Source organism: Chiloscyllium punctatum, chromosome 31, assembly GCF_047496795.1.
Source record: "Chiloscyllium punctatum isolate Juve2018m chromosome 31, sChiPun1.3, whole genome shotgun sequence".
Taxonomy (NCBI): Eukaryota; Metazoa; Chordata; class Chondrichthyes; order Orectolobiformes; family Hemiscylliidae; genus Chiloscyllium; species Chiloscyllium punctatum.
The window spans coordinates 75,926,475-75,950,743 of NC_092769.1; the positions used below are offsets into that span (position 1 = coordinate 75,926,475).

A 24,269-nucleotide genomic window follows, 5' to 3' on the forward strand; every position below is an offset into this window, starting at 1 on the left:
TACACTACATCCACTGCTCTACCCTCATCCACATGCTTGGTCACCTCCTCGAAGAATTCAATAAGACTTGTAAGGCAAGACCTACCCTTCACAAATCCGTGCTGGCTGTCCCTAATCAAGCAGTGTCTTTCCAGATACTCGTAAATCCTATCCCTCAGTACCCTTTCCATTACTTTGCCTACCACAGAAGTAAGACTAACTGGCCTGTAATTCCCGGGGTTATCCCTATTCCCTTTTTTGAACAGGGGCACAACATTCGCTACTCTCCAGTCCCCTGGTACCACCCCAGTTGCCAGTGAAGACGAGAAGATCATTGCCAACGGTACTGCAATTTCCTCTCTTGCTTCCCACATAATCCTAGGATATATCCCGTCAGGCCCGGGGGACTTGTCTATCCTCAAGTTGTTCAAAATGTCCAACACATCTTCCTTCCTAACAGGTATCTCTTCTAGCTTATCAGTCCGTTTCACACTCTCCTCTTCAACAATACGGTCCCTCTCGTTCGTAAATACTGAAGAGAAGTACTTGTTCAAGACCTCTCCTATCTCTTCCGACTCAATACACAGTCTCCCACCACTGTCCTTGATCGGACCTGTGGGTGAAGTCAGGAATGTTAGCAAGTTCCCAGAATCTTGCAGAAATTGTGAATTTTGTTTTACCTACTTCCTTTTTTGCCTTTATTTAAGTGATTAATTCTTTAGATTTACACCATTGAGTGATGGCAGGATTGAATCCAGTCAATGGTGCGGTCATTGTATCATTCCACTTGTAAGTCTGCAGGTCACAAAGCTGTCAAAGTACCAACCTGCATTGACGATTGTATTAATTTCCAGCTTGGTGATGTCCCCCTGCAAGATTGAAAGCTTTTGATTCATAACGTCGTCCTGCCCATAGTGCGAAAATGGTTGTGTAAACACTTCTTCTGCCAAAACAAAATATAGACAAAATTAAATAATTACATTACAGAGCCAGCATTACAAAATTTAACCAGGCGTATTCAACTGCTTTTTGAGTAAAAGAGTCTAGGTGCAAACAGTAACTGGGGACACGGTTTCCAATAAAACAATTTAATAGAAAATTAGCAAACTTCTAACAACATAATCAGATGGTGCCAGTGAAAATGAACCTATCTTCTGAGTTGTAAGAGAATCCTGTTCTTGTCTGGTTCTTTTCATGTTTTCAGTGCTTCCCAAAACATTACAAAGTCAACTTTCATACAGCAAGCTCGGAAAAGCAGCAATGATGCCAGATAGTGACATCAGCCATAGTCATATCAGATTAGATTAGATTAGATTCCCTATTGTATGGAAACGAGCCCTTTAGCCCAACAAGTCCACACCCACCCTCTGAACCGTACCCACCCAGACTCATTTCCCTACATTTACCCCTGACTAGTGAAAATAACACTTTGGGCAATTTAGCATGGCCAATTCACCTGACCTGCACATCTTTGGAGTGTGGGAGGAAACCGGAACGCCCAGAGGAAACCCACACAGACACAGGGAGTATGTGCAAACTCCACACAGTCACCCAAGGAATGAATCAAACTCAGCTCCATGGTGCTGTGAGGTAGCAGTGCTAACCACTGAGCCACTGTGCCACCTCGTATTGAATGGTGCAGCAGACTCAGAAAGCTGAATGGCCTCCTCCTGCACCTATTTTTCGATGTTTGTTTCCAGTTGATAGGATCATGTTGCACCAGTCTTACTGGCTTATAAGAAATCAACATATCAGATATTGTGCCCATACTTATTCCTCTGTTGGCCACTAGGACACAAACCTGAAAGACAGTTTGGCTTATTTTTTTTTCTTTTTTTTTAAATGATTCAGCCAGTTCAGGAATCAGGTTTCCCCCACACCAACAGTAACATACTGACTGTAGCACCAGCCAGCACAGAGTCAGTCCCCTAAACTGAAGAGACTCTGAATCTCCTGTTTATTTTTTTTTTCTCCTGGGTGTCGGTGGACACCGCGTGCTCCTTCTCCAAGGACACCCGGGGAACAGTTTGGCTTATATCGATCAGCAAAGGGTCCCTGATTGGACCAGGTAAACAGCCCCAATCAAGGAGGGGCTATTCTACGAGGTCCACCCAGCTGGTCTCATTACAATCACTATAACACCCTTTGCAAAATTTAACTTTTCATGTGCACAGCAGTCCGTTTCTTAAGGCATTTGGTAGTTAAACCTGGGAATCTTAACAGACCTGCTGAGTCTGCCACTGGAAAGTTCCATTTCAATTGCTTTCCTTACCTTATCAAATTCAGGGATTACTACTGCCCCAAAGTTCTCTTCACTCTCAAATGAATCCCCTTTCAAAACCCTTTCTGATGACAGCACTACCTTCTAGGACTTCAGAGGTAGTTAGCAGTGAAAGTGAGGCCAGGGACAAATTTTCTTTGGTCATCCAACAGCTTAATTAGATGTGCACTGCATTGGATCCAATTTCTGAACTGATGTGTTTTAGTGACTTTGAATAAGGAAAAGACATTAGCTAGGTCATCTCAAGAATATCCCTGCTCAGATAGTGATGGGGGTCCTTGACCACCCCTCCCAATGCAACAAGGACAAAACCCCCCCTGGTCCTCACCTTCCACCCCACCAACCTCTGCATACATTGCATCACCCTCCGCCACTTCCGCCACTTCCAAACAGACCCGACCACCAAAGATATATTTCCCTCCCTACACCTATCAGCGTTCCAGAGAGACCCTTCCCTCTGCGACTCCCTCGTCAGGTCCACGCACCCCGCCCCTACCAACCCACACCATTCCCCTCACCTCCATCCAAGGCCCTAAAGGATCTTTCCACATCCGTCAGAAATGTACCTGTACCTCTACCAATGTCATTTACTGCATCCGTTGCACCCGATGTGGTCTCCTCTACATCAGGGAGACAGGACGCCTTCTTGTGGATTGTTTCAGAGAACATCTCTGTGACACCTACACCCAGCAACCCCACTACCCTGCAGCTAAACACTTCAAATCCTCCTCCCACTCCATCAAGGACATGCAGGTCCTGGGCCTCCTCCACCGCCTAACCATTACCACCCAACACCTGGAGGAGGAACGCCTCATATTCTGCCTTGCATCCTGCAACCACACGGGATAAATGGGGATTTCAACAGCTTCCTCATTTCCCCTCCACCCACATTATCCCAGGCCCAACCTCCAACTCGGCACCACACTCCTGACCAGTCCATCACTCCCCCCTCTGACCTATCACCTTCTCCTTCACCTTCATCCACTTATTGCTTTCTCAGATACCTTCCTCCCCCAACCCCATCCCCTCCCTTTTATCTCTCAGCCCCCAGTCCACAAGCCTGATGAAGGGCTTATGCCCAAAACATCAATTCTTCTGCTCCTCAGATGCTGACCTGCTGTGTTTTCCCAGCAACACACTCTCAACTCTTTGACCAAAGGTCAGATGTGGCTTCTGTAAGGTGTGCTCTGGTCTCTGGTATTGAGTTTGAACCCACAACCACTGCCAGCTTAAAACTAACTTTGAAAAAACAAGTTTCACCCAAAGGTAGGATCCAATTTGCCAAACCATTCAGTAATTTACAGTTGCCACACTGAAGCCCTGCTAGATTCATGAAAAATGTGTTTGTTCACAGCACAAGATGATGACATCTGGTGGTGTATCATAGAACTGCACATACATATTTTGAAACATGCCCCACTGTCAATTATGGTAACACAGAAAGATTAAAAGAAGGAGCAGCATTGGCCAACCAAATGATACACTCTGATTCTACCATCTCATTCTACAATTTTGTATGACTCTGAAGTCTCACTGCATGTGGTCAGTGTTGGGAATCTAAATCTATGGCCACTGAAACAGCTATGCACTCACCACTGTCCCAACCAAAATAAGCTAATCGCATCAACTAGCAACTACACTTGGATCTGTCCTTATCTGCGTGGTTCAAATATTCATAGCTTTAACAAGCTGTGCCAGCAGGGAGACTTATCAAAATATATTATCGCATTTTCTAAACTGGCAATCTCTGATCAACATTTAGTTATGCTGTCATTGCATTGTCAAAAATTTGCAATCATTATGAAAATCTTTTTAAGAGCTTAATTGGCCAGATAACTTACAAGTGAACATGTTACAAGTAAGTTTACAGTGCAGAGATTAATGCAAGTAACCTCTGATCAGGGCATGGATTAGTGGTGCTGGAAGAGCACAGCAGTTCAGGCAGCATCCAACGAGCAGCGAAATCAACGTTTTGGGCAAAAGCCCTTCATCAGGAATAAAGGCAGTGAGCCTGAAGCGTGGAGAGATAAGCTAGAGGAGGGTGGGGGTGGGGAGAAAGTAGCATAGAGTACAATGGGTTTACCTCTGATCAGGGCATCCCCTACCACTTACAATTTACATGTTGCACCTAAATCTGATATTGAAACAAATTCTATTCTAACATTAAAAGAGAGTGCAATGGTAGAGTCCCTACCTCTGGATTAGAAGGCCCAGAGTCAAGTCTTGAGTGTAATAACATCTCTGAACAGGTAGATCAGAAAATATCTACTCTGACATTAAACAAGTATCAAGTCATGAAAGAAACTGTTCTGGGACTAAAATAATTTTCCACTTGGAGCCTTGGTGCACCAGTATAACAACATACCCATATAAGAGCACTGTTCCCCAAAATTCAAAGTGCTGACATTTCCAAATGAAACTATTCATGTGTTTCGGTATTTGCTGTAGCAGACAGGACAGCCGATATTTCTGTCAGGAAGAACAAAGTTATTTTATTTGAAGCACAGAAGGCTGAGAAGGGACTTCATAGAGGCATATAAAATTAAGAGGAGCTGAGACAGGGTGAATAGAAAATATCCCTTCCCCTTAATTGAAGGGTCCGTAACAATAGGGCATAATCTTAAAGTGAAATACAGGAGGTTTAGAGAGGATTTGAGGGAAACGTTTTATATCCGAAGATTGGTGGGAGAATGCACTGCATGGGAGGGCAGTTGAGGCCGGTAACCTCATAAGCTTTAAAGAGCACTTGAAATGTCATAATATTCAAGGCTATGGGCATAGTTTGGTAAAGTGGGAACTGTGTAGGTAGCAATGTATTTTTGGCGATATAGACTTAATGGGCCAAAGGGCCTCTTCTGGATGATTCTATGATTTTGTAAAAGAGTTTTAATTGCTGAAGAAGCATTTAATTTCTCATTAAAAGAGAAAAAAAAACTCCTGAACTGTGAAACCCCCAATAATGAGACAGTGAAATAAAACTTCACAACAGAATAGCTTCAGTTAAGCCTTCGATAAGCAATTGACCAAATGAATAATGTTTTCACACTTATGTAACATTTCCTAAACTGTGGAAACCTCTCGATTATATTACCAAGTGACATCAATGTGTCCATAAGTGGTAAAGATGGGGTCAATTCTGCATTTCATTAATTCGTTTAATAAAGTTTAAAATATCTTGACAAGCATTTTTACGAAATCCTTCCTTTCTTATTAGTAAAATGAAAATTGTATGAATGGTAATGCTGGTGACCATCTGAGTTTAATCATGAATAGTTTAAGAAATTATATTAATTCTTTAATGTCCAGCTCATTAAATTTTATTCTGATCTGATCTAACTTGAAACAGCATTTGCCTTACATGTTGAACTTACTTTCTCCTTCATGGTCTGAAGCAAAAGTGTTACCAGGCGACGGAGTAATGAAGCTAATCTCAATCTAAAGGCAGTTATTAACAATCACACAATTTATACAATTCCCATAACAAACAGTGTTTAAAAAATGACAAAATGATTGGAAAAAAAGTTGAAAATTTGAACCAGTGGAATTAGAACCAATGTAAACAATGTGTTATCATATTGACAATGCATATTCTCAGCACATCTATGCTCCTTGACAGCACTGATGAGTGCACTCCAGTGCTGATCAATTTGAAGTGTTGAGATGATTTTTAATAGCCACTTCACAAATAAATGATACTTGCTGAGAACATTATAGTTCAACAAAAGCTATCAAATAAAATGTTCCATTCTCTCAGATATGATTTCTCGTTACCTTGTTAAGTAGACATTTAATACACAATAGATAACTATATTAATTGCTATTGATGTGTTCCAATGAATTGGTCCATTCAGAAGGGTAGACAGTACCAGTTCTAGAGGACCAAGCTAGGAGGGCAGTGAGTAGTGAAAGGAGAAGAGTCCCTATCAGGTATATTGGCTTAGCTGAAACGTAAGCTAGAGCCAGGAAAGAAAGAAAAAGACCAGGAGAATTGTTTGTTAAGAAGAGCAAAATAGGGTCATACAGCACGGAAACAGACCCTTCAGTCCAACCAGTCCATGCTGACCCTAATCCCAAACTAAATTAGTCCCACCTACCTGGTCTTGGTTCATATCCCTCTAAACCCTTCCTTTTAATGCACTTAAATATAGAGTCATAGAGTCACACAGATGAACAACATGGAACAGACCCTTCGGTCCAACCTGTCCACGCCAACCAGATATCTCAACCCAATCTAGTCCCACCTGCCAGCACCCGGCCCATATCCCTCCAAACTCTTCCTATTCTTATACCCATCCAAATGCCTCTTAAATGTTGCAATTGTACCAGCCTCCACCACATCCTCTGGCAGCTCATTCCATACACATACCACCCTCTGCGTGAAAGAGTTGCCCCTTAGGTCTCTTTTAAATCTTTCCCCTCTCACCCTAAATCTATGCCCTTTAGTTCTGGACTCCCTGATCCCAAGGAAAAGACTTTGCCTATTTACCCGATCCATGTCCCTCATGATTTTGTAAACCTCTATAAGGTCACCCCTCAGCGTCCTACACTCCAGGGAAAACAACCCCAGCCTGTTCAGCCTCTCCCTATAGCTCAAACCCTCCAACCCTGGCAACATCCTTGTAAATCTTTTCCGAACCCTTTCATGTTTCACAACACCTTTCCGATAGGAAGGAGACCAGAATTGCATGCAATATTCCAATAGTGGCCTAACCAATGTCCTGTACAGCTGCAACATGATCTCTCAACTCCTGTACTCAATACTCTGACCAATAAAGGAAAGCATACCAAACACCTTCTTCACTATCCATTCTACCTGCAACTCCATTTTCAAGGAGCTATGAACCTGCACTCCAAGGTTTCTTTGTTCAGCAACACTCCCTTGGACCTTACCATTAAGTGTATAAGTCCTGCTAAGATTTGCTTTCCGAAAATGCAGCACCTCGCATTTATCTTAATTAAACTCCATCTGCCATTTCTTAGCCCATTGGCCCATCTGGTCCAGATCCTGTTGTAATCTGAGGTAACCCTCTTCGCTGTCCACTACACCTCCAATTTTGGTGTCATATGCAAACTTACCAACTGTACCTCTTATGCTCGCATCTAAATCATTTATGTAAATGACAAAAAGTAGAGGACCCAGCACCGATCCTTGTGGAACAAAAAAATGCTGGAAATGCTGAGCAGGTCAGACAGCATCTCTGGAGAGAAAAAGAATGAATATTTCAGATTGAGATTATCTTTAATTTCACTGTCATGTTGACCTAAAACCTAACTCTTTATCACTTCAGATACTACCTGACCTGCTGAGCATTTCCAGCAAACTTTGTATTTTACGACCTTGTTTTGGCCCACATACTCTCCAGTTCCCCACTCAGTGAGTGACTCACTGTCTTCATGATGACTACAGATATCTTGTATTTATCACCAATGACCCAAGAAAGAAGCATTTTAATTATCTATACTAACAATCAATTTAATACATACTCCCAAATAAATCCCCAGCTGATGTTCAGCTGGCACAATTCATCTTTCCTTTCAGAAAACACGCATTCAAAAATGCTGCTGTGCTATTATAAACTTGAACTAAAAATTCAATGCTTAAAATTCAATGCTCAAAGATATATGCTTCCAAAAGATGTTTTCACAAAGACTAAGTGAAGAGTCATACTAACTGGATTAGACATTCTGAATTGATGCAAATATTTTTCTAAATGTGAATGCTGAAAATCTAAAGTTTAAATAATATGCTAGACATTGACACTTGCAGACCCTGCTGTACCAGTAAATCTATTCTAACCTTTGCTTTACCTAGGAAAACAGTGGAAGGCGATTTCTCATGTTGACTTCTGATCGTTATTTTTTGAGACAAAGTGTGAGATGGCCCAGGTTTTCCCTTGCACTTACATTATTCTCAGCTCATTAAATATGCATGTCTAAAGAAAATAGCAGAAGTTCTGGACAACACTGGGCTCCAACATCCAAGCATTGTATTTAAAAGGCACCTTTTTTGTTATTATTCACATGTGGGATGTGGGTCTTGTTTGCTGGCCGTCTCGTCCCTAATTGCCCCTTGAGGAGGTGGTGGTGAGCTGCCTTCTTGAACCGCTGCAGTCCATGTGCTGTAGGTAGACCCACAATGCCCTCAGGGAAGAAATTCCAAGAATTTGACCCAGCGACAGTGAAGCTATATTTCCAAATCAGAATGGTAAGTGATTTGGAAGGGAATTTGGTGGTGTTCCCAAGTATCTGCTACCCTTGTCCTGCAAGATGGAAGTGATCATGGATTTGGAAGTTGCTTTTTAAGGATCATTGGTAAATTTCTCCAGTGCACCTTGTAAGTAGTACTGAAGTTACTGAATGTCAGTGGTGAAGGGAGTGGATGTTTGCGGATGAGGTGCCAATCAAGCAGGCTGCATAATACTGGATGGTGTCATTCCTCTTCACTGTTGTTGAAGCTGCATCCATCCAAGCAACTGGGGGGTATTCCATCATTCTCCTGACTTGTGCCTTCTAGATAGTGGACTGCCTTTAGAAAGTGTGACCTTGATGTCAAGGGCTGTCACTCTCACCTCTAGAATTCAATGCTTTTGTTCATGCCTGAACCAAAGCTGTAATGAGATTAAGAACTGAGTGGCCTTTGCAGAACCCAAACTGGATGTCAGTGAGCAGGTGATTGTTAAGCAGGTGATTCAACATCCTGGAGACATTCCAATCATGCTCAACCCTGCAAGCCAGAGGTCTTCGCAACTGGAACTGCAAAATTGCTCAGTGGCAGCAGCTTGCAGACATGAACTACTCAAATTTTATACATCCCTGGTCCTGGCCCAATACAGGCATGCCTCTTGTCCATATAGAGGCCATTTCCATGATTTTTAAATCAAATTTCGTCTTCTTATCATACCAACTCTCTCTTGCTTGGCAAAGTCTTGGGACCTACATTGGAGTTCCTGATATTGTTAGACCCTCTCCCCCAAGTCCAGGAGGATCAGACTTAGCCTGGGCATGGAGTCTTCTACCCACTAGCTTTCCCTGAAGCTGCATGTGGGGTGGCCCTATAATCAAACAAAACAATGCTAGCTTGTAATCTAACAAGGTTGTATGCTGTTTCTTCAATCAGCCTTCCAAGTTTGGAACACTTTCTGCCAGACCATTGGATGATGAGTGGTATGGAGCTGTCCTTATGTCATAGAGTCATACAGCACAGAAATAGACCCTTCAATCCAATCAGTCCATGCCGACCAGGTTTCCCAAGCTAAACTAGTCCCATTTGTCTCCGTTTGGCCCATATCTGTACAAATCTTTCCTATTTATGCTCCTGTCCAAATGTCTTTTAAGTGATATAACTGTAGCTGCATCTATCATTTCCTCTGTCATTTCATTCCACATATGCATAACCCTGTGCATGAAAAAGTTCGTGCACTCAAGTCCCTTTTAACCCCTCTCACCTTTAGCCTATGCCTTCTAGTTTCGGCCTCCCCTACCCTAGGGAAAAGACCTTTGCTATTCACCTTATCTATGCCTCTCATAATTTTATAGCCTGCTAAATGACCATCCCTTAATCTCACACACTCCAGGGAAAAAAGCCCCAGTCTATTCAGCTTCTCCCGATAAGTCAAACCCTCTGGTCCCAGTAATATCCTCGTAAATCTTTTCTGTATCCTTAATTATATCCTTTCTATAGCAAGGCAACCAGAATGTACGCAGTACTCCAAATGTGGCCTGACCGATGTCCTGTATAGCTGCCATATAACATCCCAAATCCTATACTCAATGCTCTGACCAATGAAGGCAAGTACACCCAATGCATTCTTCACCACCTTGTTTACCTGTGTTGCCACTTTCCTGTATCTGAACCTCTACGTTTCTCTGTTCTGCAACACTGCCCAGGTTCCTACCATTAAGCATTTAAATCCTGGCCAGTTTGTCTTACCAAAGTGCAACATCTTGCATTTACCTAAATGAAACTCTAATCACCAAACCCTTACCACCCAACAGCTGAAAGAAGAACACCTCATATTCCACCTTGGGACCCTGCAATTATAAGGGATTAATATGGATTTCATCAGTTTCCTCATTTCCCCTCCCCCATTATCCCAGTCCCAAGCCTCCAACGCAGCATGTCCTCATGACCTGTCCATCACCTTTCCCATCTATCTGCGCCACCCTCCTCTCCATCTTATCACCTTCACCTATCTGTTGCATTGTCAGCTACCTTCCCCCCCCGACTCCACACCCTCCCATTTATCTCTCAGTCCCAGTCACCCCCAGCCCACAAAGTCTCATTCCTGATGAAGGGCTTATGCTTGAAACATTGACTCCCCTGCTCCTCAGATGCTGCCTGACCTGCTGTGCTTTTCCAGCAAGTCACTCTCAACGCAGTCCTTGACCATAGTACTGCCTCATACAGAGCAAGGCATCAAAGTGTCTGTATCTCTGACACACACCCTTTTTCCTCTGAATCAGTCCCCTGACTGAGAAGATCCCGTTTATATATGTGGTTACCCCCCCCCCCCCCCCCCCCCCAGTACTGCTACACAGCAGTAGCACTTATTTTCCCCCACTGCACCCATACGTGTATAAGTACAGGGACTCAGTGAAGACACCATTGTGCAAACAGTTTTATTCAATATTTCCACCACCATGAAAAACATCCATGCCGCCCAGGAACCAATAACAAGCAGGGCTTATGTGAAAAAGGTGAAGGGAAGATGGTGGGGATTAAATCAAAACAAAGTTGGAGGGGAAACTAAAACACTCCATTCCTAAAAACATCAAAAGCATTATTGGACACCTCACGCTCCCAGTCAGCCGAAACGACCTCCACCACAGCCTACTGCCTGGACCCTTTTATTGCCAATCTGGCCCAGGAGCAGACCCACAAGGAGATCCTCCAACCTACCCTCACCTTTTTTTTTGTCTGACACCACGCTTTTCTTTATTTTTAAGTGATAGTGCTTATTTTTCCCTCATCACCCATGTTGTGTGTGTGCAGGTGTGAGACACAGTGAAAAACAACAAGTACATAAATCTTTATTCATTTTCCACCACCCGTAAGGAAGGAAATACCTTAGTAGCTAGTGACAAGCAGTGCCCTTCTATCACTTATTCTTTCCTACACTACAGTGACCAGCAGGAAGAAAGGAAACACCCAAATGGCCAGTGACAAGCAAATGCCTTCTCTCACTTACCTTTTCTTTTTCACATTTTACATTAATGATTTAGATGAAGGAACGTAGAATACCACCACAGAGGCTGCTATCCCATCACTAAGTCCCCTTTTATTTACCCACGGATAGTCCTTGACACTGATCCAGCTTTCTCAGGGCCAGCTCTGAGTGAACAGAACCCGTGACATGCCTTTTTTTTCCTTTTCCTGTTATTTTTCTTCTTTTTTACCCCCACACTACCACCTAACGGAGTGTTTATTTTTCCCCAGCACCCATGCAGTGTGTGTGCAGGTGTGCGACACAGTGAAAGACACAGGGTGTACAAATCTTTATTCAATTTCCACCACCAGGAAGAAAGGCCAGTGACACTTACCCTTTTTTCCTCCCATGTTTATTTTTTTCCTGTTTATAATATTTTACAAAACAGTAACATTAGCAGCTGTATACAGAGAAACAGCCATTTTACAAGGGAGAGGAGCAGCAAAGCCAGGCCCCAAACCCTACCATTCAACCAGTTTTCAGGGAAATGAGGAACCTCAAATCCCAATTTCAATCATTACAAGACAGTAACAATGACATTTGTACATTACAAGACAGTCCAATTACACAAAAAACAGTGCATACAATACAGACCCCCAGAAACCCAGCAAGCCCCCCACACTTAACCTTTTTAAATGTTAACCAGATTAACAGCCTCAAATCAGGGAACTCTTATTTTAGTCAGATGTACAGCACAGAAACAGACCCTCCGTCCAAGCCGACCAGATATCCCAACCCAATCTAGTCCCACCCGCCACCACCCGGCCCATATCCCTCCAAACCCTTCCTATTCATATACCCATTCAAATGCCTTGTAAATGTTGCAATTGTACCAGCCTCCACCACATCCTCTGGCAGCTCATCCCATACACGTACCACTGTATGAAAAAGATGCCCCGTAGGTCTCTTTTATATCTTTCCCCCCTCACCCTAAATCTATGCTCTTTAGTTCTGGACACGCCGACCCCAGGGAAAAGACTTTGTCTATTTACCCTATCCATGTCCCTCATAATTTTATAAACCTTGATAAGGTCACCCCATAGCTTTAATGTGAAAAAATGTTTTTGAAAGAGAAATGAAAAAAGTAAAAGCACGAATATTTGAAAATCAAGTTGAAAAGCCAATCTATTCCCCCCTCATTAAATACATGGATAAACACAGGCCTTGTACTAGCTTGTATGGAGCAGGCATATTCCATATATGCCGGGATAGCAGTTCGAGAATGACATTTGTCCTTAGTACACTGGAAGTGGACTCAATCAGCCGGGGTACTTTCAATCTCCACCAGAAGCCATTCCGATGAAGTTTAAAATTACGTTTGACGATAGCCAGATCATTAAATATCTATTAGGAACTCACTATCGGGACCACTTGGTTGTAATGCAGCGCTCCGAAAGCTAATGCTTCCAAATAAACCTGCTGGACTATAACCTACTGTGATGTGATTTTTAAACTTTGTCCACCCTAGTCCAACACCGATAGCTCCAGATCCATATTTCTCTCGAAGTGTTGCTAAACAACTTGGGCGGCATTGCAAAACAGACGCCTGGATTGGTTTAGAAAAACGTCAATCAAACAACAATCCAGCTTCCTGTCATGTGAAACTTGGGTACACAAAGAGGAAGTGCGGAATACAGTTATTCCACTGCTTGGAGCAGGTAATCAAACAGAAATCTGCCCATTGTTGTATGTCCGCTGTTTGAATATGCGGAGTGAAGCTTTTCTGAAGCAATAGCCATCTGTAAAATAGCAGTTTTTCATTTTGAGTGATCATCTGGTTTTAATTTCAGTTGAAGTCCAGCAGTGGAGTGAGAAGGCGCAGCCAGGGAAAAATCAATGGAGGACGAATTGAACCCCACATCAGCATTTGAGAAAGACCCGTTCAAACTCACAGCTGAAGACGTCTACGATATGTCTTATGTCATTGGCCGCGATTTATTCAAACTCAGTAGCTCAGAAGACAGCCGTACAGTCTCCGAACTGCAATATAAGGTAATCAGAGTTCTAGAAATATTCGAGTTGCTGGTGGACAGGCAGAACCTAACAGTCGAGAAACTGAAAATTGAACGGGACAATTTGAGGAAGGAAACGGAAAGGCTTCACAGTGAACTCCAAAAGGCAACAAGCGATTCAGAGAAGCCGCAGAAGAATGGAACAGACAAACTGGTGATCGATGTCAATGACCCAAATCGGCCTCGTTTCACACTTCAGGAACTGACGGATGTGTTGCAAGAACGCAATAAACTTAAAGCGCAGTTACTCGTTGCTCAAGAAGAACTGGAGTGTTATAAAAGCGGATTAATCCCTACAAAAGAACCACAAAGTCTGGAAAAGGTGTCTGGCGCAAATCGTGAAAGTGAACAAACTACAGTTAAGAAACTGTTTTCTCTTAAACATCGAAAAAATCATTAAGCATGTTGGACACAAGGATCTTCAAAAAGGTTTTCTAAGCACTGATTATTTTCATACTCATAACTCATTATTTTCTTAAACAGAATGGCAGCACTCTGAAAACAGTATATTGGTGCAGGAATTTCCAAAGTTTAATTTTCTAAAGAATTTGAAAAATAGGTCTTGCTATGTGTAATAATAAAATGCTGTGTTTTTCTATGTAGCGCAAGAATGCAAAAAGAAATTAAAGTAGATTTAATTTCAAAGTAGCCAATTTTACTTAATTTTAGGGCGCAGCAGCAATGTGCTTATTTAACTCAACTCATAATCCAGAAGCCTAGGCTAACGGTTTGGCGAAAGTGAGGACTGCAGATGCTGGAGACCAGAGTCAAAAATTGTGGTGCTGCAAGAGCACAGCAGGTCAAGCAGCATCCAGGGGCAGGAGAATCAACGTTTCAGGCATAAGCCCTTGATTAGAGCAGTGCTGGAAAAGCGCAGCAAGTCAGACAGCATTCAAGGAACAGGAAATGAATCCTGACGAAGGACTTTTGCCCCGAAATGTCAATTTACGTGCTCCTCGGAAGCTGCCTATACTGTGCTTTTCCAGCACCACTCTAATGATTTAGAGAATTGAGTTCAATTTACCATAGCCTTGGAGAGGGAAAGAAGCAGTTACCAAGGGAAGATATTTATTTGGGGAAAAGGAAAATTATGACGCTATCAGACAGGAGTTGGGAAGTACAGACTGGGAGCAATTGTTCCACAGAAAGGGCACAGCAGACATGTGGAGACCGTTTAAGGAGCTATTGTTGCGAGTGATGCACGAAATGGTTCCTCTGAGACAGGTAAGAAGGGGTAAGATTAAGGAACCTTGGATTAAGAGAACAGAGGAGCTTCTCGTCAAAAGGAAGAAGGTCGTTTATGTGGGGTGGAGGAAGCATGGATCTAGCTTTACAGGATTACAGGCTTGCTAGAAAGGAGCTCAGAAATAGACTGAGGAGAACCAGGAGGGGGCATGACAAAGGCTTGGCAAGAAGGATTAGGGAGAATCTAAAGGCATTTTATTCATACGTGAGGAATAATAGAATGATCAAGTAGAAGGTAGGGCCAATCAGGGATAGTGTAGGGAACTTGTGCGTGGAGTCTAAGCAGATAGGGGAAGCCCCAAAAGAGTTTTTTGTCTCAGTTTTCACTAAGGAAAGGGAGTTCGTTGTGAATGAGAACTTTGATGAACTGGGATACAGGCCTGACCTGATCAAGATTGAAAAAGTTGATGTGCTGGAAATTTTGGCAAACGTTAAAATTGGTAAGTCCCCACGGCCAAACCAAATTTATCCTAGGCTGCTCCAGGAAGCGAGAAAGGAGGTTGCTAAGCTGCTGGCGAAGATCTTTGCTTCCTCATTCTCCATGGGAGTCGTACCAGAGGAATGGAAGGAGGCGAATGTTGTTCCTTTTTACAAGAAGGGTAATAGGGAAGTCCCTGACAATTACAGACCAGTCAGTCTTACATCTGTGGTCAGCAAAGTTTTGGAAAGAATTCTGAGGGATAGGATTTATGACTATTTGGAAAAGAATAGCGTGATTAAAGGCAGTCAGCATGGCTTTATGAGGGGCAGGTTATGCCTCAAATCTTATTGAGTCTTTTGAGGAGATCAACGGTCGAGCAGTGGATGTGGTGTATATGGACTTCAGCAAGGCATTTGATAAGGTTCCCCATGGTAGGCTCATTCATAAAGTCAGGAAGTATGGAATACAGGGAGATTTGGCTATCTGGATTCAGAATTGGTTGGCTGACAGAAGGCAGAGTGTGGTTGTACATGGAAAGTATTCTGCCTGGAGGTCAGCGTTGAGTGGAGTCCCGCAGAGCTCTGTTCTAGGGCCTCTGCTGTTTGTAGTTTTTATAAATGTCTTGGATGAGGAGGTTGAGGGGTGGGTTAGTAAATTTGCAGATGACACCAAAGGTTGGAGGTGCCGCTGATGGTATCGAGAGCTATCGCAGGCTGCAACCTGACAGACAGGATGCAGAGCGGGCTGAGAAATGGCAGATGGAGATCAAGCTGGATAAATGTAAAGTGATGCATTTTGGAAGGTCGAACCTGAATGCTGAATTTAGGATTAAAGACAGGATTCTTGGCAGTTTGGAGGAACAGAGGGATCTTGGTGTTCAAGTACATAGATCCCTCAAAGTTGCCAACCAAGTGGATAGGGTTGTTAAGAAAGCATATGGTGTTTTGGCTTTCATTAACAGGGGGATCGAGTTTAAGAGCCGTGAGGTTTCACTACAGCTCCACAAGTCCTTGGTGAGACTACACTTGGAATGTTGTGTCCAGTTCTGGTCGCCCTACTATAGGAAAGATACAGAGTCTTTGGAGAGGGTGCAAAGAAGGTTTACTAGGATGCTGCCTGGACTGGAGCACTTGCCTTATGAAGAGAGGTTGTCTAAGCTCAGACTTTTCTCTCTGGAGAGAAGGAGGAAGAGAGGTGACCTGATCGAGGTATACAAGATAATGAGAGGCATGGATAGAGTCAGTAGTCAGAGGCTTTTCGCCAAGGCAGGATTGACTGGCATGAGGGGTTGTAGTTTTAAGATATTAGGAGAAAGGTATAGAGGGGATGTCAGAGAAAGGTTCTTTACGCAGAGAGTTGTGAATGCATAGAATGCGCTGGCAGCAGTGGTGGTGGAAGCAGAGTCATTAGGGACATTTAAGTGACTGCTGGACATGCACATAGATAGCAGTGAATTGAGGGGTGTGTAGTTTAAAGTTATTTTATTTTACATTAGGATTAATCCTCAGCACAACACCATGGGCCAAAGGACATGTGTGCTGTACTTTTCTATGTTCTATGTTCAATGACAGCTGGGAAATGTAAAAAAATCTGGAATCTACTATCAGTGAAGATCCAAAGGAGGTCATGTTGCGGCTGTATAGGACATTGGTTAGGCCACTTATGAAATATTGTAAGCAATTCTGATATCCCCCCTATAGGAAGGATGTTGTGAAACTTGAAAAGATTCAGAAAAGATTTTCAAGGGTGTTGCCAGGGTTGGAGGGTTTGAGCTATAGGGAGAACAGGCTGGGGCTGTTTTTCCCCTGGAGCATCGGACGCTGAGGGGTGACCTTATAAAATCATGAGGGGCATGGATAGGGTAAATAGACAAGGTCTTTTCCCTGAGGGGGGGTGGGGGTGGAGGAGTCCAGAGTAGAGGGCATAGATTTAGAGTGAGAGGGGAAGCATTTAAAAGGGACCAAAGGGGCAACCTTGTATGGAATGAGCTGCCAGAGGAAGTAGTGGAGGCTGGTACAATGACAGCATTTAAAAGGCATCGGGATGGGTATATGAATAGGAAGGGTTTAAGAGGGATATGGGCCAAGTGCTGGAAAATGAGACAAGATTAATTTAGAATATCTTGTTGGTACAGAAAAGTTGGTCAAAAGGATCTGTTTCTGTGCTGTACATCTCCGTGACTCTATGGTCACTTGGGAAAAGAAATCTGTCAACCTTACCCAACCTGGCCGACATGTGGTTGACTCTTAACCATCCCTCTCCATTTGTATAATAAGATGGTTCTGCACTAACAATTCATGGGCAATAAATGCAGGCCTTGCCAGCAACTCTGAAATCATATGATTAAGTGTTATAAAAATTCTGATAAATCATTGCTATTCTTGAAAATATTGCGATACACCAAATCCTGGTAATCTGCAGTGGATGGGACACAGACTGTATGTGGATAACAGAAATTGTGCACACAGCTACCATGTAACTCTCCCGTCGACCATAATGGACCACGCTATTGGACTGGATGGATCTGAGGAAAAGCTGGGGTCTTGGACCGACCTTGCAAGTACATTGATCCCTGGGCAGTAAATCCAGAGATAATGAGAAGTAAGTGAATCTCGTTGTAAATAACACACATCTGTGCTACAGGTTCTGTGTAGTTTGTCCCAGGCAGTCCAATTTGAAGTTTATCTGCACCCTGAGCTCAGGTAAAAGATAATTCTATGATACAGCTTAGCTCCTGAAGTTGGACTTAAAATTAACATCTCCCAGAATGCGATGATCAGACTTAACTATGTGACTAACTGCTGCAACTTCTTACAAGTACCAGTTTGAGACAGGTTCTTGCTCCTACAGTGATGAAATGGCAAAGCAATCTTTCAGTGGAATGAAATACAATCATCCAGACAACACATTTCCTTTTTGTGTACCCAGGTGTTGCACGACAAGGACCCAGACAATTGTTTGAATAAAAGTTTTCTAAACCAATCCAAGATTTGTTTTGCAATTCAACACCTCAACCTCAAGGCAGCATCCAACGAGCAGATGCTGCCTGAACTGCAGTGCTCTTCCAGCACCACTAATCCAGTATTTCATTTTCAGCATCTGCAGTCATTGTTTTTACCTCAACCTCAAGACCCACCCCAAGTAGAATTTGTGGCTTTTTTAAAATTCCTTTTCCAAAAGAAGTTTTCTATCAATTGTAGTTATACTGCAGGTGGTATGAAACCAAAAACAGGAAAGAAAGATTTTTTGCGGAATGCTTTTCACAAACATCAGATTTCCAGCAATGAAGTACTTCTTGAACTGTATTGTCTGCTGACACCCAACATCCATATCAACTGCGCATATGCAAACCTCTGACACTGCACATGCATCTGCTATGCATACTCCATGGTGCCAGAAAACGCAGCCTTTTGAAATGGGGTCACTATCAGGCAGCTAACTTACATACAATTAACACACTCACATTGTCGCATTACTATGAGCTGGATAATCTAGTTTTTGTGATTTTGATCAGGGGGTATATATTGTCCAGGACACTGGAGAAAACTCCTTTGAAAGAGTGCAGTGGGATCTTCAACAACCTTGTGACTCAAGAGATGAGAGCTGTACAAACTAAGTCATGACTGATGCATCAACTGGGGCACTCCTATCTCCAGTGAAGGACTGTGTTATCAAACTGCACAGGTTCATCAGAAAATAAAACAAAGTGCAACGTTTTCCTGGAAGTAGGTTCACATCACTTTCTCAAAACCGCTTCAAGTGACTTCACATCATAATGATAACCTGAAACAGCTGAAAATCAATGCAAGGCATGTAGTTTGATAAGCCTATGGCAGTGAATGTGTATCAAGGACTGGTAGTTAATTTCCAACAGCATCTATCTTTTCATTGCATTCCCATATGCTAGAAAATTCAATCTTTACAAAGTGCCTCTGGCTAATGGATAAGTAATATAAATTATACAGGTTTTTTATATATAGATGGGTCAGGTTTTTGAAAAATGTATGAATCCTAGATTTTTTAAATCAGTTACGGGTTCTATAGATTTCATGCCCCCTGTTGGCATAGTATCAATGTAAAATATTTATGCTGTCTTTGGTAGAGATTATTATTCATTTATTATTCAGTCGTCTCTTGTGTGCCTATAACATGTATTTAAGGGACTAATTTCCTACTAAGCTGTCAGAACTGGATAAGATATTGCTTTGAAATCGTTCAGTCACATTTATATATTTTCCCAAACAGATATTTTGAGAGACTTCAATGAACCTTGAATCATGAAGTTAATTGATTATATGATTACAGTTTCATTCTGTCTACCCTGCTAAATTTCTTGCATTTGCCATGAGGCTTTAAGAAAAAAGTTTTCAGTGGCTCAGTGGAACATTAACTCTTCTTCTATGTGCTGAGAAAATAAATCCTCTGCCTGTGTAAAGGGTGTTACAGCCACATTCAAACTTTTAACACATGTTGACATCCATCAGAAACCTTGGCTGATTGTTCACCAACCACCTGTCTAACACCACTCTGACCCATTCCAACACACACACACAATTAAATCTTGAACTTTTTTTCCCCCAAAAAAGATCTGAAACATTAACAATATTGCTCTCACTTTGTAACCTATTGAATATTTCTAGCATTTTCCAAATAGAGTTACAAAGTCCTACAGCACAGAGACGGATCAGTCTGGGCCAAAAGATCTAGGTCAACCAAAATGTCCATCTATGCTAACCCCATTTCCCTGCACTTCGAATCATAGAATCCCTATAGTGTGGAAACAGGCCATTTAGCCCAGCAAGTTCACACCAACCCACCAAACCCATTCCACATTACTCTACATTTACCCATGACTACTGCACCTAACCTACACATCCCTGAACACTATGGGCAATTCAGCATGGCCAATTAACCAACCTGCACATCTTTGGACTGTGGGAGGAAACCCACACAGACACAGGGAGAATGTGCAAACTCCACACAGACAGTTGCCCGCAGTTTGAATCAAATTCGGGTCCCTGGCGCTATGAGGCGGCAGTGCTAATCATTGAGCTACTGTGCCACCCAAATCCTTCTAAACCTGTCCAAATGCCTTTTAAATATTATTAATGTACATGTCTCAATCACTTCCACTGGCTGCTCATTCATATGCATACCACCCTCTGTATAAAAAATTTCTGTATAAAAAAATTGTCCCTCAGGTTCCCTTTTATTCTTTCCCTCTAACCTTAAACTGATGCCCTCTAGTCCTCAATTCCCCAACCATGGGAAAAAGACTGAATGCGTTCACGCTATCTATGCCTCTCATGATTTTAGACACTTTTATAAGATCTATCCCTCAGACTCTACACTCTAAAAAGAAGTCCTAGCTTTGGACAATAGAATCCCAACAATGTGGAAACAGGCCATTCAGCCCAGCAAGTTCACACTGACCCTCCAATGAGTAACCCACCCAGACCCATTCCCCTACCCTATTACTCTACATTTACCCCTGAATACCACACCTAACCTACACATCCCTGAACAATATGGGCAATTTAGCATGGCCAATTCATCTAATCTGCGCATCTTTGCATTGTGAGGGGAAATAGGAGCATCCAGAGGAAACCCACGCAGACATGGAGTTTGCACAAACTCCACACAGACAGTAGCCCGAGGCTGGGATTGAACCTGGGCCCCTGGCACTGTGAGGCAACGGTGCTAATCACTGAGCCACCATGCCACCCCAACCTTGTCCAACCTCTCCCTACAACTCAACCCTTGAGTCCTGGTAACATTCTTGTACAGTTCTTCTGCACTCTTTCCAGATTAACAACCATCCTTCCTAGAGCAAGGTGACCAAAACTGAACACAATACTCCAAGTGCAGCCTCACCAACATCCTGTCCAACCGCAACATAACTTCCCAGTTTCAATACTCAATGCCCTGACTGATGAAGGTCAGTGTCAAAAGCCTTCTTCACTGCCCTGTCTACCTGTGACTCCACTTTCAGAGAACTGTGCGCCTGAACTCCAAGGTCCCTCTCATAGAATCTCTACATTGTGGAAATGGGCCATTTGGCCCAACAAGTCCACATTGACCTTCCAAAAAGTAACCCACTCAGACTCATTACCCTACCCTGTTACTCTACATTTCCACCTGACTCAACCACCTAGTCTGCACATTCTTGAACACTATGGGTAATTCACCTAAACTGCGCAGCTTTGAATAGTGGGACGAATCTGGACCACCTGGAAGAAACCCATGCAAACACAGGGAGAATGTGCAAACTCCACACACACAGTTGCCCGCAGTTTGAATCGAATTCAGGTCCCTGGCGCTATGAGGCAGTAGTGCTAACCACTGAGCCACCGTGCTGTCCTCTGTTCCACTACACTCCTTAAGGCCCTACCATTCACCGTGGAACTCCTGCCTTGATTTGACTTCTCAAAATGCAATTCTATTTGCCAATTCTCGACCCACTTCCCCAGCTGATCAAGGTCCTAGTGTGATTTATGATAACCTTCTTCACAGTCCACAATACCACCTATTTTAGTGTCATCAGCAGACTTACTAATCATGTTTTATACATTCTCATCCAAATCAAAGAGATTGATATAGATAACAATAGAAGTAGGCCCAGCGCCAAACCCTGAGGCATTCCACTAGTCACAGGCTTCCAATCCAACAAGCATCCTTCCAATATTTCCTTCTGCTTCCTGCCATCAAGCCAACTGTGTACCCAACTTGCCAGCTCCCTATGGTTTCCACGCAATCTAACCTTCCAGAGCAGCCTACCACGTGGAACCTTATCAAAGGCCTTGCTGAAATCCATACTGACCACATCTACTGCCGTGCCTTCGTCATCCTTCATGGTCACTTCGTCAAAGAACTCTTAAATTTGTGAAGCATGGTCTCCCTTGTTTAAAGCCATGCTGACTATTCCAAATGTATTTGATTGTTTGCTGATTCAGGAACACTAAAAAGGAATTGTAAAGGGTCACACAGGATATACAGAATCGTGAAATATGGTTCAGCGTTTCTGTGCCAGTGTTTATGTCCAACTCGAGCACCTCCCAACTTTTCTCATCTAAACATATCATAACCCTCTATTCCCTTCTCCCTGATGCAAATGTCTAGCTTCCCCTTAAATATATCTGTGTTGTTTATTTCAACTACTCCCCAAGCTGGAAGTCCCATATTCTCAACATTCACTGGGTAAACAGGTTGCTTTGATCTTTCTAGCTGAATTTGTTGATGACAGAGACCCATTAGTTATCCTCTTCTCCACAAGAGGAAAGACACTCTCTGGATCCATTCCATTAAAACATTTAGCATTTTAAACCCCATTGTTGGGTCACCATAGGTTTTTTTTTATGATTATGTCTACCCACATATTTCTGGTATTAATTTGTAATTTATTTGCTCTTGGGATGTGAGTGCCACTAGCTAGGCAAGAATTTATTGCTTGTGCCTAACAACCCTAGAGAAAGTGGCAAGCTGGGCAGCACGGTGGCACAGTGGTTAGCACTGCTGCCTCACAGCACCAGAGACCTGGGTTCAATTCCTGCCTCAGGCGAGTGACTGTGTGGAGTTTGCACGTTCTCCCCGTGTCTGCGTGGGTTTCCTCCGGGTGCTCCGGTTTCCTCCCACAGTCCAAAGATGTGCAGGTTAGGTGAATTGGCCATGCTAAATTGCCCGTAGTGTTAGGTAAGGGGTAAATGTAGGGGTATGGGTGGGTTGGTTGGACTTGTTGGGCTGAAGGGCCTGTTTCCACACTGTAAGTGATCTAATCTAATCTGTCTTCTTGAAACACTGCAGTCATTGAGCATGGGTATATTGTCACAACTCACTGGGAAATAAATTCGGAACTCTCGGAATCATAACACTCGTGAAAAGGTTTAATGAAAATCTCTAATTTTCCTGACTGATGAACCCAGGTTAAAAGAAAACACTTATCAGCATTCTGAACTTGACAAGAAAACAGCTATTGATTTAAAAGATTATTTTCAGCTCGTTTAAAAACAAAGACAAACTATTAATTTAAAACTTCCTAAAATTTAAATTCTAATCCTGTTTTAAAAAAATTTTCCAATACACGTACAAATAAACTTATAAACATTAGGGAAGACACAAATGTCACAGCTGGGAAGGAACAAAGCTACGACTCAGTGAAGCACAGTTCTGGCGCCAGTCCTGATTACAGGTGCCAATGACCTGTTTTCCTTTTGACTCTTTGGTCAAGATATGAGCTTGTGGTTACGCCAATTCCCACTTTTTCATTCATTGGTTTTGCCTTTTCAATGTCTTGACAGTGGTTTCTCCCTGCTTCCTTCCAAGTAGGGAATATGCAGAGAGAAGGCTGCTTGGTGTTTTATTTCTCCAGTCGCATAAAGGAATGAAAGAGAACAATACAGTCCCTTTCACAGGCTGAATGTTTCTGCTGTATAGGCCAAACATCAAGCTGTAGCCAGGAGCCAAGGAACTAATCAGGAAGTTGTTACTATGCTGAGTATTCCTGAACATGCAACCAGCTCTGGTTGAAAAACCAATCAAGTCCTGTCACTGAGCAAAACTGCCCTGGACAGACACCAAACGAGATAAGATGTCTACCCTTCTCCAGTTCTTGAATAAAGGAACTTGATGGATACAACACATAATGAGTCCCACTAAAACATTTTTTTCAAAAACTACATCTTATTCTGGTCTTTTGGTATGAAGCAGTATATTTTCCCAATTTTTAATCCAGAGTACAAAAAAAATCTTTTCAACACCCATAGTGCTGTTAGAGATGGAGTTCAGTATAATTGCAGATCCCCTCTTTCCCAACTGAACACTTAACATCTTACCATTCTTTTGTCACTAAAGGGAAACATCAGGAACATTTCAAACTCAGAGTACAAGCTTCTTGACCTACCTTCTCCTCCAAGCTTATTTTGTTTGAATTATGAAAAATATATGACTCACCTTCAGCAAGTTCCTTCCAGGTTTTAATCTCATCAAGGACAACAAAGTTTTCAGTTTTGTAGTAACTTCGTCTCTTGGCGAGATCAATTTTCTCGAGGTACTCTTTAGAAGAGACAAGAAGGTTCTGTATTTTTGGCTCTGATTTTCTGTATTATGTTACTTGTCCTACTCCCCTCCCA

General features: G+C 42.6%; 2 protein-coding genes across 3 annotated transcripts in view; one reads left to right on the forward strand and one right to left on the reverse strand.

Annotated features, from left to right (window-relative positions):
• LOC140457114 (macro domain-containing protein CT2219-like) overlaps nt 1-24,269 on the reverse strand; it is a 1,058,378-nt gene that overhangs the window by 1,015,408 nt on the left and 18,701 nt on the right. For both annotated transcript variants that reach the window (XM_072551126.1, XM_072551125.1), the window contains exons 2-3: nt 24,091-24,192; nt 806-922 (exon numbers count right to left, since the gene is read on the reverse strand). In XM_072551126.1, the coding sequence (XP_072407227.1) occupies nt 806-922; nt 24,091-24,192 (219 nt within the window). The remainder of the gene's footprint in view (nt 1-805; nt 923-24,090; nt 24,193-24,269) is intronic.
• rilpl2 (Rab interacting lysosomal protein-like 2) lies at nt 12,993-19,579 on the forward strand. Its single transcript, XM_072551128.1, has 2 exons — nt 12,993-13,124; nt 13,257-19,579. Exon 2 carries the CDS (start codon nt 13,303-13,305, stop codon nt 13,876-13,878), a length of 576 nt encoding a protein of 191 aa, XP_072407229.1. The 5' UTR covers nt 12,993-13,124; nt 13,257-13,302; the 3' UTR covers nt 13,879-19,579.